We start from the raw sequence: 17,085 nt of genomic DNA, 5'->3' as shown, positions 1-17,085 counted from the left end.
GGGCAGTTTGTTTCTTTTGATCTAGTCTGAAATTAGTCACCTTTGGATCTAGCAGGAAATTACTTCATGAAGGCTGAGATCTGAAATGGGTTGGCTTTCTCCATAATTTTTCTCATTAAATGTGATGTAACTGTGGCACTTTCCAGGCCCCTAACAGGCTTTCTGTAGCTTCAGGGGTGAGATTTGAATTCTGTTTCAAGGGCATTTGGGTAAGATCTCAGTGATTGGCTGGGCCTTGACTGCTAAGACTCCTTATTCAACCAGGCTGTGTGGTGCTCGCGGTACTTTTGCTGTATCTAGAAAAACACGTGCCATTGACTCATTCAACACATAGATCCATAATTGAGCACTTGGCTTGTACTAGGTCTTGGACCAGGTGCTAGCCAGATGGCAGGGACAAAATTCACATGGTCTTTACTTATCTACTTGGTGGGGGCAGGGGATGTTAAGCATCAAATGAGGAAACGCATACGTAATTATATAATTGTAATTGTGACACAAGCTATAAAGGAAGAGTGCTGTGCTTTAGGGGATCTCATGTAAATTGGGGGCTGGGGAAGGTTTCTCTGAGGAAGCTGAGACCCGCTGGAGTATGAGGCGTTTAGACAGGCCAAGGAAGGGATGTGGGATAAAGGGGTGGCTGAGTAAGAGGTGGAGGGATCTCAGGTGCAGAAGCTCTCAGGTGGGAGGGAGCATGGCCCGTGGTGGGTACAGAGGCAGCCAGGGTGGCTGGATCATGGGGAGCAAGACAGGGAGTGGTAGGAGGTGAGGCCACAGAAGCAGGTCGGCTGAGACCTGCAGCCTCGAAGACCTTAGTAAGGATTTTGAACCTCATCCAAAGGAGCAGAAAGCTGTTGAAGAGTTTTTGATCAGGAGAATATCATGATTTGATCTGGATCAAAACTGATCTGGCTTTTTAAAAGCTCCCTGCTTGTGATGTCGAGAGACGCCCCAGTTCCTTGCCCCCATTGCATGGCCAGCATCCGTCCTCTGTCTTCTGTGGTGTGGCCGAAGTTCATTTAACATATAAGACAGCATGCTCGTAAGTGCCTTTGACGTTCTTGAAGGTCTTGGAGAAGAAAAATTATTTCCCAGGATTGAGCCCCTCTGTTTTGTGGCCTCAATCAGATCTCACCCGGCCGCCCCTGTCCTTCTCCTGCTGGTGGCTGCAGCTTGCTGGACGGACCGCATCCCACCGGGGTGGGACGCTCTAAAACAGAAGTTAGCCCCGTGCCTGTACCCACATCTCACACAGAGGTTTGAGCGTGTCAATGTTTCTGTCTTTTCCCGTGATGGGTCCCCTTTCCAGGTTCACAGCCACCTTCAAGAGAGTCCAGCGGGACAGCTGTCGCTCCAGAGACCCGGCACCAGCCCCCCAGCACAAACTGCTTTGGTGGGAGATCCCGGTAAGACCCCCATCCGCCGCCCCACCGCTGGCCTTGTGGATGAGAGGAGCTGGGAAGTCACTTAGAGCTCTTGAAAACACGTTGGGAAGTAGTGAGGAACAATTTATGTTAGAAACTGTTGGAGATTTCCAGAGAGCTTATAACTAACTTATAAGACTTATAAGTGTGTTAAGAGGGCCTGGGGGGAATACAAAACTCAGGATTCTCAGAAGGGTCGTGGATTCCTTGACAAGATAGGGACTGGCCAAATTGGGTATTTGGATAAGAGGAACTGTTGAACAGAGCTTGACTGCTTTTTTTTAATACATCCGATACAGCGGCCACAGCTATCCTTCTAGGATGCACACAGAAACACCTAGAGCAGTGGTTCTTTGCATGTGAAGTTTCCTGTCTGTGCATTCCTGTTTGTGGGGATTGATTCATGATTCCCTTGGGAGTGTTGGTGAAGACCTCCTGCACTCAGAGTCTGAGCTACGTTATACTTGTTACTCATCACAAATGACGTAATTTTATTTACTGACATTCCCATCTTATACTTGTGTTGTGTTAAAGGTACAAACCATTTCCACGGCAGTTGAATTCCCAGGCAGGGGAATAGTTTTAAGTGCATTAGAGAGATAATGAGGAGGTTGGGAACCCATTTTCTTGCTTATTACAATGTACAAAATCCCCAGACATTTTAAGGGAATATTAAGGAAAAGAATCATATGGAATATAGTTTGTAAACCATTATTTGCACAGAGTAGGCGAATAACTGGTAAAAGTCTTCCCAGACAAATCCCAGGGACTAGGGGTGTAATGCTTTAAGAAACAGAGTATATTTTAGCCATTACCCACAGCAGCTGGAAAGGTCCCTCTGAGGACAGTCGTCTGCCTCTCTGGATTTGGTTGTTTTGAGGGTTTGTGGGGTTTTGGTGCCTGGCAGGTGTCAGGAACAAGAGAGGGTTGAATATTTTGTTCAGTTGTCTGTAGCATCATTAGAAGCAGAGGTACCATTTCCTTGTCGTCTTTTCTCCAAGCCTCTGCAAATGTCTTATCTCATACCCTGAAGACTGGTCACTCTTCTCTGTGACTCACAAGATGACCTCTAAGTTGGGATAAATAGTTGAGGCTTACCAGTTAAGGACCGACAGTATAATTGGCAAATCTTGTATCACGAGAGGCATGATTGGAACCCAGAACTAGAGAAAACAGAATCTATTCAGGGGCGAGTAGATGGTGGAGAAGAACACCTCAGCCATTCACTCTTTGAGAATAATGCCTTCTTAGCTCTGGCATTAATACCCGCCATCTTGGTCCTTTAGCTGGTTGGAAAGTTGGTGTCTGACAACTGATGTCAATTAATTTGGTGCTAAAAGGCAGAGTTCAGCTCTTGACAGGTTTGGACTTCAGTTTTTGACCTGTTTGTTGCTCTCTGAAGTTCTCTAGTTGATAGACCTCGAAAGTCACATATCTGGATACCCCTTCTCTGGTGTTGTTTGTGTTGGGGATTGTTGACTGTTACAGCAGCAACCAGGCTTCAGCAGAAAATGGGTTGCACTTTTGCCCATAACACATGGTAGACGTTCACTGTTAGTTAATTACTGGTGGGCAAAGTGCTTTCTAGGTCGTTTAAGCCGTATGGGGAGGCCTCCTCTGTCTGCCCAGCTACTGTAGCATTTTCTATGCGTGGCCTGTGAGTTTCCACAGGCCTCTGCCATCTAAGTTTATCATGTGTTCGCATGGAACCTGTTGCCATTCAGCAGCACTTTTGGAAGTATCACCGAGATGTAACATCTTCTGCTTCCCTAAAACCCCCCTTTCCCCACTGCTGCTGCATTTAGAGAGGCCAGCCTGCATGCCTAGGTGGCAGCAGAGTCGTCTACTGGATGAGCGTGGGGCTTTGGAATCAGAAGACGCAGATTGAATCCTGGCCTGTCATTTACTTGCTGTATGATATTGGACAAGTCACTCAACTTCGCAGCCTCTCAGTTTTTTCAGGTGTAAAATGGGGCTATCACCTGGGTCACTGTAGGAATGAACTGAGCTGAACTACATCCATCTGAGGGCCTCGTACTTTGGGAGGGCTCTGTGAAGGTGATGGGGTGGGGGTTGCATCTGGGGACTGTCTTTTATGCCCCACTTCCCCACTGCCAAACCTGGGAAGTATGGCATTACTGAAACATTCACATCCAGGAGACTGTAGTTAGGAGGGTGATGAATCAAACCTTCAGGATTCAGGGACAATCCTCTGCTGTCCTTGGTTTCCTGAGGTAGAGAGAATGATGGGCTTCTGCCTGCCGCCTCCCAGACTAAATATTTAGCTTTCGCTGTCTGAAGGGTAGGTTTTTCTTGGACTTGTTGCTGTTCTCCATGATCAAAGGTGCTCTGACGTGCCCATGAAGGTGAAGATTGCAGTGTCAGATGGACCTTTTCCTCTCCTCTCCCTGCTTCATAAAGCCTTAGAACTGGCACCATGTAAGGGTTTTATCTTAAGGGTTCATCTACCCACGTTCATCCAGCAAAGCTCCCATGTGCTTGCTGAGCACGGCCTCACAGCTCCATCTCTTAGTGGGATCTTGCCCACTCTTTACTGATCATCAGGTGAAGCACCTCTGGTTGTTTTACCATCTGCTCTGCCACATGGACGTCAGCATAGGATCACCACCAACAATTCATGGTCAGGAATTTATTAGCAGACAGACCATGTCAGCGTCCTGCTAGTGGGTCTGGCTGAGTAAAGAAAGAGTTACTATCATAAATTGTTGTGTGGTCTTACAGTGAAATACTGTCCCATAGCAAAGATGGGGGAGAGATAGTTACAACAGTATGGTGGAATGTCAGAAACATAGTGTTGAACAAGAGCAGCAGATGATCACAGGAAGAAGTGTACAGTGTGATGTCATTTATGTAAAGTTTAAAAATTTGAAATGAAACCCTATTTTTTTTTTATGGATACCTTCACAGGTGGCAAAACTATAAAAAGTGGAAGGGAATAATGAACCATTCTCCTGAATTCAGGGTTATCATGTGGGGGTTTAATGAGGAAAAAAGCATGATGAAAGCTTCTGGGTACTGGAAATGTTATTTCTTAGCCTGGATGGTGGATCCCTGGGTGTTCATTTTATTATTCTTTTTTCCAACTGAATATATATTTAGTGTATTCTTTTGTTTACATGGTATATTTCACAATTTTAAAAAAATGTATCACTCAGCAACTTAGGTAAACTAAAACAGCATGGTGTTAGGTTGGAGAAATTGTTGTCTGCTGTTAAGGCAGACAGATTTCAGAACTTAGGGTTTCTCCAGGCTCGCTGATAACGGCTCATTCCTCTCCCCTACAGTTTATCTATGTAGCAGCCTAGCCAGTGATTCTAAGTCTGTGCTCCACGCTGGCCTTGTAGGTCTTGCTTTTGTCACTGAGGAGTCTCAGGTTGGAGAATTAAGTTCGGGCCTTCAGGGAAGGGGCTCCACATGAAAGCTGGTTCACTGCCAGATAATGTGTCAGAACAGCACTAATCTTGGTGGCCCAAGAGGGCTGGTCCAGCACCATTTGGTGTTTGGAGTGTGGGCCGTGACGCGGTGCACCCAGGGTTCTGTCTGTTAGTGTGCCGTCCTGTCCAGGCAACTCCACCAGTGTTCCTTGTTCCCATGTATTACGGAGCCCCCTGGGAGAGTGTGTGCTCGTTGGCACAGGGAGTCCCTACCACACCCTTTAATAATCCCCCAGTGTTTATTTTATTTTGCTGGAATGAGGGCTGGCTTGGGATCAGTGCCTAAGTCAATTCAGGTTTTGCAGCTCTAATGTGTCCCCGGTACCGTGCGCTCATCGCCTCGCGTGGGGCTTGCCAGAAGCATGGCGTCCGCTTTCCACAATGAGTTCACAGTCTTCGCGATGCACGAGACGTACGTGAAACAGGCAGATGAAACTGTGGGCGCCGTGGGAAGCTCAGAGAGAGAAGGAAGCAGTGTGTGGAGAGGGGAAGACTGAGGAGAGGGTGGGTGGGAGTTTGTAGAGAGACTCTTGTCCGTTGCCCAAGGCTTCTGTGTAGTATCTTAGGGACTGACAAGTTGAAGGTGCTAACTGGTGAGCTAGAGAAGCAACCAGTGCAGTCTACGTGGAGGGAAAAAGTACCCAGCAGAGGGGAGCCATGCTGGTACTGGCAGCTCCCTTTGGAGTCACTTTTAGGTGAGAAAGGGTTGTGAAATTCCTGACTGAAGGTGGAAAGCCAGGACGTCAGGGTCCCTCTGTGGTTTGCTGATTCTTCATCACCTGTGAGTTTTTCCCCTCCCCAGCTATTACATGAAATCCAGGAGTTAAGGTGAAGTCAGCTAACAGATGAAACCCACAGGACTGTCTGTGAGCTATGCTGCTGCTCCAGGCACAACCATAAGATTTCTTTTGACTTAAGTACTCGCTCCTCCATCTAGAAGCCCTGTAGATTTTCCATAGTCCTAGAGGGAAATGGTACCAACAAATGGAAGAAGGCATTGAATTTGCTTTTCGGTTCATAAAAGTTTTTCATTAATAGGTCTGCAAACTGTGAAAGGGATCTCAGTTAAGAAACTGTCTATATGAGCTTAAGAATTAATTTTCTACATTCTGTATTAGGTATGTATTTATTTTAAGAGGATAAGTGAATGTGCATGAGTGTGTGTGTGTGTGTGTGTTTGGTGTGAAGGGCTGGAGGCCCTCGTCCCCCATCAGCTGTCAGTATTGGCCAGTGTTGGTCAGAATCTACATTTTAACAAGCTCCCACATCGTTCTTTTACGTGTAAAAGTTTCAGACCCTTCTCTGTTAGAGTTTTCACCCACCCTTCTTTCCTCTCTCCCTTTTTATGCTGCTCTGATAAAAACATATCAGATTGATTGACTTACTTGCCTTGGCATTAATGACCACTGGACATTTAAAAGAGCTGTCATCTTGGAGACTTTCATAAAGGCCCAAGGTCTCTGGTGAGCTCTAAATAGCTCATCAGCTGTGTCTGCAGACAGCCCAGCCCAGAAAGGAAAGAAAAACAAACTCAGCGGGGTGTGAGGCTGCTGGGAACACTGCTGGGAACACTGCTGGGAGTCCTGGGAGGGCCAGTGGGGACTGGGAAGCAAAACGAGCGGGGAAAGCGGTGAACGGGAACTGAGCCTTCGGGCACTGGGCCATTCTCTGTCACTGTTGGCCACTGCCGCCTGTCCTTGCACTGAGATGACTAAAGCCTTCTTGATTTGGAACTGTAGTTATTTGGAGATGTCACCCTGTCAGCGCAACCCTGAACTGAGCATCTTTACAGTTTCCATTCAGGCCTCCCATCCCCATATCTGGCTGTAGCGTTGGTATGATTGCTGGGGAAGAGAAAGGAGCAAGAAAAGGAACCTGTGTCATGCATGTACTCATTCAGTGATACCTGAGACCTGGCCTTGCACACAAGGAGCTTGTGGGGCTCTCCTCTGAGCACTTGGTACATGAGGAATAGGATTGAGGCTGTGACACAGTGGAGGTTGAGACTAGACTCAGGGACTAATAAGAGCACTGTTGTAGGAATGGTGAGATAGGAGTTGGTGACTAGCTGTGGGTGGTGGCAGATTGGAGAGGAGACGGGAGAGAGAACTGGGAGGTGTAATCATTGAGGTGGACTGGGCTGGGTGACTCGCTAAGACAGGGTGGAGGATGAGGAGACATACAGGGGACTCCCAAGCTCTTGGACTGTGATGCCATTGGTGGAAATGAGAAATGCAGGAGGGGAGCAGCTTATGAAGCTGTCACTCTAAAATGGCATCCCCTGTAGTGGTTGTGATTGGTGCTTAGCTGGCTCGGTGGAACAGTGCTACAGTGTGGCTCTGGGGCAGAGTTATTCCTCGGAAAGTGTATCCGTGGGAGGAGGAATGCAAACCAACCCTCGGAGATGCAGAGCAAAACAAAATGTATTCCTGACAACGGGGCCAATGGAACGGTCACCACAATTTAGGGCACAGAGGTGACATTTCTACTGTAACCAGATCTGTATCTGGATTCTAGGACTTCTCAGTCCTACAGAATTGTGACCAAAAGGGAAAGAGTTTAGAGAGAAGCCAGTAGAAAGAGTATGGGTCTCAGAGAAAAGACTTTTTAGTCGTGGGAGATTGGGCAGTTTGGGTGTGTGATGACTGAAGACCAGAACAGAACTGACTGCAAATGCTTTGGACAGATGTGGATGGCAGGGAAAAGGGTTACTTGAGCCATGGTGTTTGTGGCTGTGGTTTGGTATGATGAGGTTAGACTTTTCCTTTAGGATTCTGTTGGCATGGGACGGCTCCTTTTGAAAGTGCCAAGGTCTGTGGAAGTGGAGATTTGGGGTTTGGTTTAGTGACTGTCTCTGTGATGGTATGCTCAATAACCTAAATAGAACGACTCCTTTTAAACACTGGAACAATTCTATATTTAGGTTTTTCATTTTGTATTAGGTAAAAATAGTCACAGAACTGAAGTACAGAATTTATATTGCTTTCTGCTTTACACGTCACAGGGTTGTTAGTATGTGCCTATAACTTACTGAAAATACAAAGAAGATATTGGTCTCAATATTCTTTGGGTCTCCCATCCTTATTTCTATTTATGCATTAATTTACTTCATTCTGGCATCGGCCTCTGTCATTCTGCCAAAATTACAGCCATGAAGGCCCAGCTGACCTATCTGCACGTTTAATAACCGTGTGGACCTGTCCTTTCTGAAAACGTTGCCTGGCTTGGCGTCTATAGTAATGTGAAATCCCAGAGTGTTCCTCTTTTTTCTGGTTTTATTGATCTCTATTTTTTAAGAAATGCATTTGATCCATGTGAAAACACATATAAACGTATTCTATAACAACACGATGCACTATTAAATAAGACGTACAGGAGAGGTCTCGTTAAGAAGGGGACCTGTGAGCAAAGACTTGAAGAAGGTGAGGGATTTATCCAGGAGGATACCTGGGGAGGAATGTTGGGCAGAAGAATGGCAATTGCAAAGGAGCTAAGTTGGGAGTGTGCCTTGGGGCTGAAGGAGTGGTAGGCAGGCCGTCCTGGCTGGAGTGGAGGGGGTGATGGGAAAATAGGAGGAGATGACGGCGTAATGGGTGGGGCCAAATCATATCCATGAGTTTCTGCTTTATGTATTTCAAGGTTACTTTTTTGGGTCCACAATACCAATTTGAAATATGCCTTATGGGCAAATGGAACATTTTATCCTAATCTGGTGATCCTCTCTTCTCCTAGTGCCTTTTTCTCTTAAAATTTATTTGGTCTGAGCAATAAAAAGGAACAACCTAGAACACGGGTGACTCTCAGAAGCCTTATGCTAAGTACAGGAAGCCATACACAAAAGGCTGTATTCTGTATGATTCCCATTTATATAACATTATGGAAAAGATGAAATTATCAGGACAGAAATCCAATCAGCAGTTTTTGGGAATTGAGGGGAGGGATTGACTGCCAAGGGCACCAAGAAATTTGGGGGGGGCCATGGAAATGTTCTGTGTCTTTTTTATTTATTTATTTATTTTGTTTTTTAGAGTTGTTATTATTAACATTTATTAGGTGCTTGGTTTATTCCAAGCACTGTTCTAAGTTCTTTAAGTGTATTAAATCATTACCTTCACCACAATCTGTTATTATCCCAAATTTGTTAATGAGGAGACTGAAACTCAGACAGCTTATGTTAAAATGTACGGCTGGGACATGAACCCAGGCAGAAATGTTCTGTGTCTCCATGGTGGTGTTGGTAACATGATTGTGTACATTTGTGAGAACTCATTAAACTGTGGCCTTAAAAAGGGTGAATTTTAAATATATGTAAATTTTGCCTGAATTTTAAAAATCATTTAAAAAATCTGTTTGGTTTGACATTAGTGTAACTTCCTCAACTTCCTTCTGTTTTATATTTTCTGGGGATATTTCTCCCCATCCATTTCATTTCAGCCTTTCGGGTGCTTATATTTTAGATGGTGTTGCTCACAATAGCATTTAACTGGATTTAAAAAAAAACCAACAGTATGAGGGGGTTGTGGGAGGTTGAGAGAAATATGTGAAGGGGATTAAGAGGTAAAAACTTCCAGTTATGAAATAAGCCAGCCATGGGGATGTAACGTACAGCGCAGGGAAAATTGTCAATACTATCGTAATCACTTTGTATGGTGACAGATGGTTACTCACCTTATTGTGGTGATCAGTTTGGGATGTCTGTAAATGTCCAACCACTATGTTATATGCCTGAAACTAGTAAAATATTGTATGTTGCCTATACTTCATTTTAAAAACAAGATTGAAGGGGGAGGGTGCCAAGATGGCAGAGTAGAAGGACACACAACTCACCCCCTCCCACGAATATACTGAGAATTACCTTTGCAGACCCATTAATTCACACAGAACACCTACTGAACTTTGGCAGACTATCTCTTACTTCAAAATACAAGAAGAGTCCTCACAAAAACCGATAGGAGGGAAAAAAAAAAGATTGAAGAAAAACCCAAACCAATACGATACCTTTTGTCTTTAAACTGTCATGGTTATATTTCTTGTAGTTCTTGATCTCTTTTCTTCAAAGATGATCTTTTTTCATCATCTTGCCTTTTAATTGCTCTCTCTCCTGCCCTTTTGGTTTCCTTTTGCTAAGCTAACTTTCCACTGTAAGCCGGTGTTTGGACCTGCCTTTTCTTTGTCGTGATATGTTGAAGGTATCTTTGGCTCACTGATTATTCAATAATGGAGTGTGGAATTCTGCACCTAATGGTGTAAAGAAAACAGAAACTCCTCCCCTGGCTCCCTGTCTGAAGATTTTCTGTTTGGACTTGGGCCTTACTTGGACTTTGATAGCACGCCTATGTGTTGGGTCCACTTCGTGTGCTTATAAATGGCGTTTAAAGGTACAACTTTTTAATGAGAAAATGACAACAATTTAAAAAATGAGATTAGTGAAAATCTAGAGTGGGATATGGTGTGAATAACTGACATTTGGTGAAGGAGAAAGAGAGATTAGGACATAATTGGTTTTGTTCCTTTTTTTTTTTTTTTTATAATTTTACCTCAAAAATCTGACCTTTTTAAAAAAGGTAAGCCGAGAGCTTTATTTTAAATCACATCATACGATTTCGCTTTACACTTAGAAAGGAACGATAGACTGGGGACCCCTGAGGAGTGAGCTTTTCGTCTTCCATCTAAAGCACTCTTTTTTTGGAAGGGAGGAGGGCCATAGCAGCAGCGGTGCTGCGTGCTCAGGCAAACTCACCTGGGCCTTCTGGGTCTTGTATCCCTACCAGGGCCTAGAGTGGTGCCTCGCTGCACGTAGCAGCAGTTCAGTAAATACTTGAGTTGAAAGAGTCTTGTGTTCCTGCTTCTCACTTGCCAGAACTTCAGGGTGGGTCTTGCTACTGGTTTACATTCCTTGGCACCTCGGCTTCTGAGAAGTGATAATTTCAGGGGCACTGGGTACAGGGAGGGCTTTTTATCAGGATGGCCTTGTGCGTTCCAAGGCTTGGCCTAACCGCCAGGAGCCTGGTGGGTTCCCACTGCCTCCTCAGTCTCTCATGTTCCATCTGTTTTTCCCTTTATGATTGATATTTTCACTTTGAACCCTTTTCATGGACTGTTCTTTTCAAATTCTCTCAACTTTTAAGGTTAACATTGGAGTCAGAGACATGTTGACACATGTCTTGTTTGGAAAAAGAATGTGTGAAGTCCTTGTGCCTGAATCCCACCAGAAAAGTGTCACTTACTCACTAAGAACACTAATGTCTCACGTATGTATAGCCGTTCAAACCCCCAAGTGATCCTTAAATGTTAGGAATGTGTGTGTCTTATGAAGGACATCATCCCTATGACATGAGCCCTGAATCTGTAGGGCGTTGCCATCTCTGTGTAAGGCCCTCTACCTAGAGTGAGGTGGGGTGCCCGGCAGGAATTCAGGCCGAAGCTATTGCCTAATGGTATGTTTGAAAGTTAATATCTTCTTCTGTGGAAATGGATATTTATTTGTATTGAGGGGATGTGTTCGTCTTCAATTGCTGTGTAATAAGTCACCACAGATTTAGGGCTTAAAACAGCATCACGTATTAGCTCACAATTCCGTAGGTCAGAAGACCAGGACATTGTGGCTGGCTGGCTGGTCTCCTAAGTGTCTCGCGAGGCCAAAATCAAGGCATCAGCAGGGCTGCTTGCTTATCTGGAAACTATGGTAGAATTTGCTTCAAAGCTTGTTCGAGTCATTGACTGAATTCAGTCACCTGCAGTTGTAGGACTGACGTCCCCATTTCCTTGCTTGCTATCAATTGGGGCCTCACTCAGCTCCTTAAGGTCACCCACTTTCCTTCTCATATGTGCGGCCCCCACCCTACCATCTTCTAGCTGGCAAGGGTGTGTCATATTTCCCTTGTGCTTTGAATCTCTGATTTTCTCTTCTGCCCTCCACTTCTGACAATTGCTAGAGAAAGTGCTCTGCTTTTGGGAGATGATGTCATTAGATGGTCTCCCTTTCTTAAGGTCAACTGTGCCATATAATACCATAATATTATCATATATTATTATACATCATATATGATAATAGTGTTTGCCATATAATACAACATAATCAGGGGTGTGATATGTCATCATTTTCCCTGGCTTTAGACATTAGGGTCTTTGGAGGAGGAGCATCTCAGAAATTATGCCTACCACAGAAAGTATCCTTCTTAATTCTCCTGTTTAATCACTTGCCTAGACTTTACCTCTTGGAGAGTGCTTGAAAATTATAGCTAGAACAGCAACAAAAAAACCCCATGATAAATAAAATTTGGTTGGATTTGGAGATTGTCTTGTAGTTTTAGTAGATATATTGGCACAAAATAAGTCTAATGATTTTTATTTCTAGATCCTGTTAAGGGAGAATGTTTATACATGATATTGAGGGCTAATCTTTCTGGAAGACAGTAGTTCTGACACTCTCAGTGCCTGGTATATTGTGGATTCCATCTCGGTGTGGATTCCATTCTGTAAAAGAGTGGTGGGAGATGGGGAGGTGAGGAGAGACTGGATTGCCAAGAACATGGGAAGTATTAGAGATTACAGGCCCAAGAGTGCTTTTGTATTTATTTCATAGCTTGCTTCTTTTATTCATTCAGCAGATGTTTTTATATGCCTACTGTGGGGCCAAGCACATGCTCAGTGCCGGTTGTACAAAGGTACACAAAACAGACATGGTCCCCCACCATGGACCTTGTTGATGTCAGACGTTAAACAAGTAAACTTATCATTGCAGATAGGAGTGCTGTCAAGGACTAGGTTAGGATGCTACACGAGAGACTTCAAGGGAATTGAGTGCAGCCTGGGAGACGAGGAACATTTAGATGACGATTTGGATGAGGAGCCAGCCGGGTGAAAAGTCCAGAGAAGAGTGTGCCAGGCAAGTAGATCAGCAAAGGCTCTGAATTTTCCTCGGGAGGAGTTTAGAGGGAGGTTTGGAGGAGTGTCCGTTGAGCATGTTCTTTTAGGAGGTTACTTCCCTCCTGCTGAATTCTTGCTTTTGGGACTTGTGTCAGAACGCTTAGAAATAACGCCCCAATATACTGTCATCCCTGGTACCACAGGGTCTGGGACTGGTCCAGGTTCACACCAGACCTGATGCCCGTGGGAAGAAGGTGGAAATACTTTTCTGCCCCCCACCCCCGCCCCTGTACCTGAAGTTGCAGCTCCGCATTCCTTTCGGGGTCAGTCCCAGGCCACTGCCCCCTGCAGGTGAGTGGAGGGTCATGCCCACCTTGCTGCCTGCCTGAGCTGCTCAAGCATCCTGTGCCCTTGTACCATCTCAGGACATGGGACAGATAAGTCACAGGCTGCCGCCTACAGTCACGGAACCCGAGGGTCATCCACTGCTGCCCTGAGCGGGGGTGGGGCAGGGTGAGACCGTGACTGCTTCCCTTGGACTTCAGCTCTCTTTCAAGTTTGGGAGGATGTTTGAGCATTCTCTTCAGTAAAGCCCGACATTCAACCTGGAATGAGATGAGATGAGTCCACATTTGTATATTCTCTGTTAAAGTGAATTTTTCAGTCTCAAAAAGCTGCCACCATTGAGAAGATTGCTCTGTACCCCAGGTTGGGCCCAAGTCAGTCACTTGTCTCTCTGTAGTGTAGAATGGACTTGACAGCAGATTTATTTTTACCTTTCCTGTCATTTTGGAGGCTGGTAGCTAGAGGCAGGGTGTGGAGTGGAGCCGTAAATTACCCTTGGAATGACTCGAATGGTCCCATTTTTAACTCTAATTGCGCCTTTCCCTTTTCACCTCTCCTCTTCCCCCCCCCCTTCCCCCTCTTCCCCATCCACTTTTGAATGAGAAGACTTGAGGAGGGTGTAGGTGGGAGCAGGTTTGCTGATTGATGCCTCTCTGAATGGTGGAAACCTTTTCTTTTCCCATCACTGCTTCCCATTTTTTCTCCATGCCTCTATTTTAAGTGGCTGGTTATTATTATTTTTTTTCCTTCTGGTTCTTTACTGGAAACCGGCCCAGCCTCACTCAGTTTTGTTTCCATGCTGCTATTAAAAGACAATGCCCAGTTAAGAGGACTTGGAGGAGGGGCAGGACAGCCGCCTCGTGGTTGTAGTCATCCAGGCAAACATGGATTCCCTGGACTGGAATGTGAGAAGAGTTTTAAGTTTATTAAGCAATTTTAACTTGTGTCTTTTTTTTTTTTTTTTTTTTAATGGAATGAAAACCGACTATCAGTGGTTTCATCCTGGAACTTCTCTTGCTGAGCTTGAATACTAATGGACCAGAATTCTGAGGTCGAAGAACCTCCCTTTAGCATTCTGGGCCTCTTTTACCAAGATAGAAAAATATGCTTGGCACTTGGTATCTGGTCAGCCATGAATTCTTGACATTTGGGAGAGATGTGTCCCCAGGCTTTGAAGAATCTTTGTATTTATTAATACAGAGTGTTTGTAGAGTCCTGAGTATTGATTAACTCACATTCTCACCAAGGATTTTGCTTTCTGGGTGGGTTTTTGTTTGTTTGTTTGTTTTAGCATATCCTCATACTGTAAGTTACCTACCTTTAAAAAAACTTTTGCTTATGTTAATTTTTTCTCATGTGATGAGCTGTTTTTGCAGTGACTGAAACACATAAACTGCTTTTTAAAATTATTAAGTTAGGTTTATGGAGGTATAATTCACATGCAGTAAAATGCACCCTATGCAGTATACAGTTGTGTGGGATTTGACAAAAGTATAGGCTGGTAACCACTACCATAATCAAGATGTAGAAAGTTTCATCTCCTGGAAAAGTTCCCTCCTGCCCCTTTGTAGTCAGCCCCTACTTCTTTCTCCACCTACACGCAAATACTAATTGTTTTCTTTCCCAACAGTTTTTCCTTTTCCTACATGTCATAAAAATGGAATGATATACTCTGTAGCCTTCTTTGTCTGTCTTCTTCCACTTAGCATGATGCATTTGTGATTCATCTATGTTGCTGCATGCATCAGTAGTTCATTCCTTTTATTTGCTGAGTAGTATTTTACTGTGTGGTTTACCACAGTCTGTCTATTCATTCACCATTTTGAGGGGTTTACAGTTTTGGAAATTATGAATAAATTCACTATAAACATTTGCGTACAGGTTTTGTGTAAACATGTTTTTGTTTCTCTTGGATAAATACCTGGGAGTAGGATTGGCAGTTTGTATGCTAAGTGCATGTTTGATTTCATAAGAAGCTGCCAAACTGTTTTTCAAAATGGTAGTACCATGTTGTGTTCCCTCCAGCAATGTTTGAGAGTCCCAGGTGCTTTGTGTTCTTGTCAGCACTTGTTGCTGTTAGGTGTTTTTTTGTTTCTTGCTTGTTTGGTTGGTTTTTTTACTTTGTCCATTCTAACAGTTGTATCATGGTATCTCATTGTGGTTTTTTAAAAATTTTTTTAATTTTTTTTCATTGTGGTTTTAATTTGCATTTCCCAAGTAACTAATGGTGTTGAGCATCTTTCATGTGCCTATTTGTCATTTATAGATCTTTGCTTCTAAAATCTTTTGATTTACATATATATATATGTATATACATATATATATATATAAATTTTGGGGTTTTTTTAATTGCTGAGTTTTGAGAGTTTTTTTTTTTTAATATTCTAGATAGAAGTTTTTGAATCACATAGGTATTTTGCAAATAATTTTTCACAGTCTAATGATTGTCTTTTCATTTTCTTGATAGTACCTTTGGAAGAGCAAGAGTTTTGAATTTTGAACCTGCCAGTGGCTTTTTAAATCAATTTCCTCATAAAGGGTATGATACGCTTGTCAATCTCAGATTCTGAGCCACCATCAAATCTTGAATTCCATTTTTTAATTTAGCAAAAAAAAATTTTTTTTCTGTCTTGTGAGCCATCACTTTTTTCCCTCTTCATTTTGTTTTCATTGACATCGTTGATGCTAGGGCTGGCTTTTTTTTTTTTTTTTAAACACAAAGAAACAGAGTTTTGTCTTGTTTAATTACTCCACAAACTATTACCTATATGATGATGATCAGCAGAGCTGCACTGGGTGACAATGCCAAGTTGTCAGCCAGGCTCACTCACTTACCAAGTGGCCCCCACACAGCAGCACTGTCGGGTGTGATGCAGGTGTGTCTGAGCAGAATTACAGATCACTGCATGTCCACTAAGATGTAAGCTCCTTGAGATCAGGGACTCTCTGTTTTGTTGCTAGCCCTAGAATAGGGCCTAGTGCTCAGAAAATAATGACTGAATGCAGTTCGATGAATACCTTCATGAAGGGCAATGCAGGATGTCCCATGGCATCCAAGGCTGTGGCTCTGAGGGTTAGCTCAGGACTTAGGCCAGCACTGTGAATGTCAAAGCTTGAATGGCAAGGAGCAGCAAAGAGCCCTTTCCTGGGGACCTTACCTGCTTTCCAGAGTGTGGAGAGAGAATCCCAGGGCCCTGACCTTGACTAGCATTTTTTTAGGGAGACCTCAGTTTCTAAGGGAGGAACTTAGGTAAGTCCACACCAGCACTGTAAGGCGTACAGGCTGTAATGAGAGCTGTATCTCTGTAACTGGGTGATGTGAGACCATTTGTGGAATTCTGCCGTTCTGCCTCCTTCCGACCGCCCCAGGCCTGCATAACTCCTCCCCCACCCCCAAAATGGTGGAGGGATCAGGCCAAGGTTGAAGTCATGGCCAGAGCCAAAGCCAGGCTGCCTGTGGTGGAGCCCAGTTCATCCCCACCCCATCGCCCTGCTTTTGTCCTGATCTTCTTTTGGCTTATGGTGTGTGGTTTCAGCATTTGGGCCAGCTTTTAATCATGACACAGTCCCATCTTCTAAGGGCTGAGTGAGTCCTCCAAAAGAAGAAACTCCTGAAGAGAAGATTTTCCTTAAATGTTGAGGCTTTCTCCTCCTTCTGAGAGTCTTATTTTACTGGTAATTCAAGAGGGAAAAAGTGGAAACTCCAGATTTAGGGCAAGCGAAGAATTTGGGGGAAGGGAGGGTGTGTGTGCACGTGTGCGTGTGCGTGTGCACGGTGGATGGGTAGTAGGGTGGCTGTGGGCCACGGGCAGGGAGGCAGCAATTCACGCAAAGTGGTCCCAGCTGCCCCTAGTTTAGGGCTAATCCCGGCTCTGCTCCAGCCTGTCATTCAGGGTAAGCTGCTGTCATTAGTGGTTAAATGTTTCTGAAAGTATTCTCTCTCAACTCTAACCACATGCCCTTTTGGGGAAGGGAGGGAGGGGCCAGGAGAG

At 44.3% G+C, this 17,085-nt stretch overlaps 1 protein-coding gene across 3 annotated transcripts in view; it reads left to right on the top strand.

The window, feature by feature from the left end:
* The window catches only part of WWP2 (WW domain containing E3 ubiquitin protein ligase 2), a 118,191-nt gene that overhangs the window by 49,122 nt on the left and 51,984 nt on the right, over positions 1 to 17,085 (top strand). For 2 of the 3 annotated variants that reach the window (XM_031458167.2, XM_010979208.3), the window contains exon 6: positions 1,310 to 1,406. The exons of the other annotated variant lie outside the window; for it this stretch is intronic. In XM_031458167.2, the coding sequence (XP_031314027.1) occupies positions 1,310 to 1,406 (97 nt within the window). The remainder of the gene's footprint in view (positions 1 to 1,309; positions 1,407 to 17,085) is intronic. 3 annotated transcript variants of the gene reach the window in all.

Source organism: Camelus dromedarius, chromosome 9 (assembly GCF_036321535.1).
Source record: "Camelus dromedarius isolate mCamDro1 chromosome 9, mCamDro1.pat, whole genome shotgun sequence".
Taxonomy (NCBI): Eukaryota; Metazoa; Chordata; class Mammalia; order Artiodactyla; family Camelidae; genus Camelus; species Camelus dromedarius.
The sequence above is the reverse complement of the archived record's forward strand: the minus strand, read 5'-3'. Positions and strand labels throughout refer to the sequence as shown.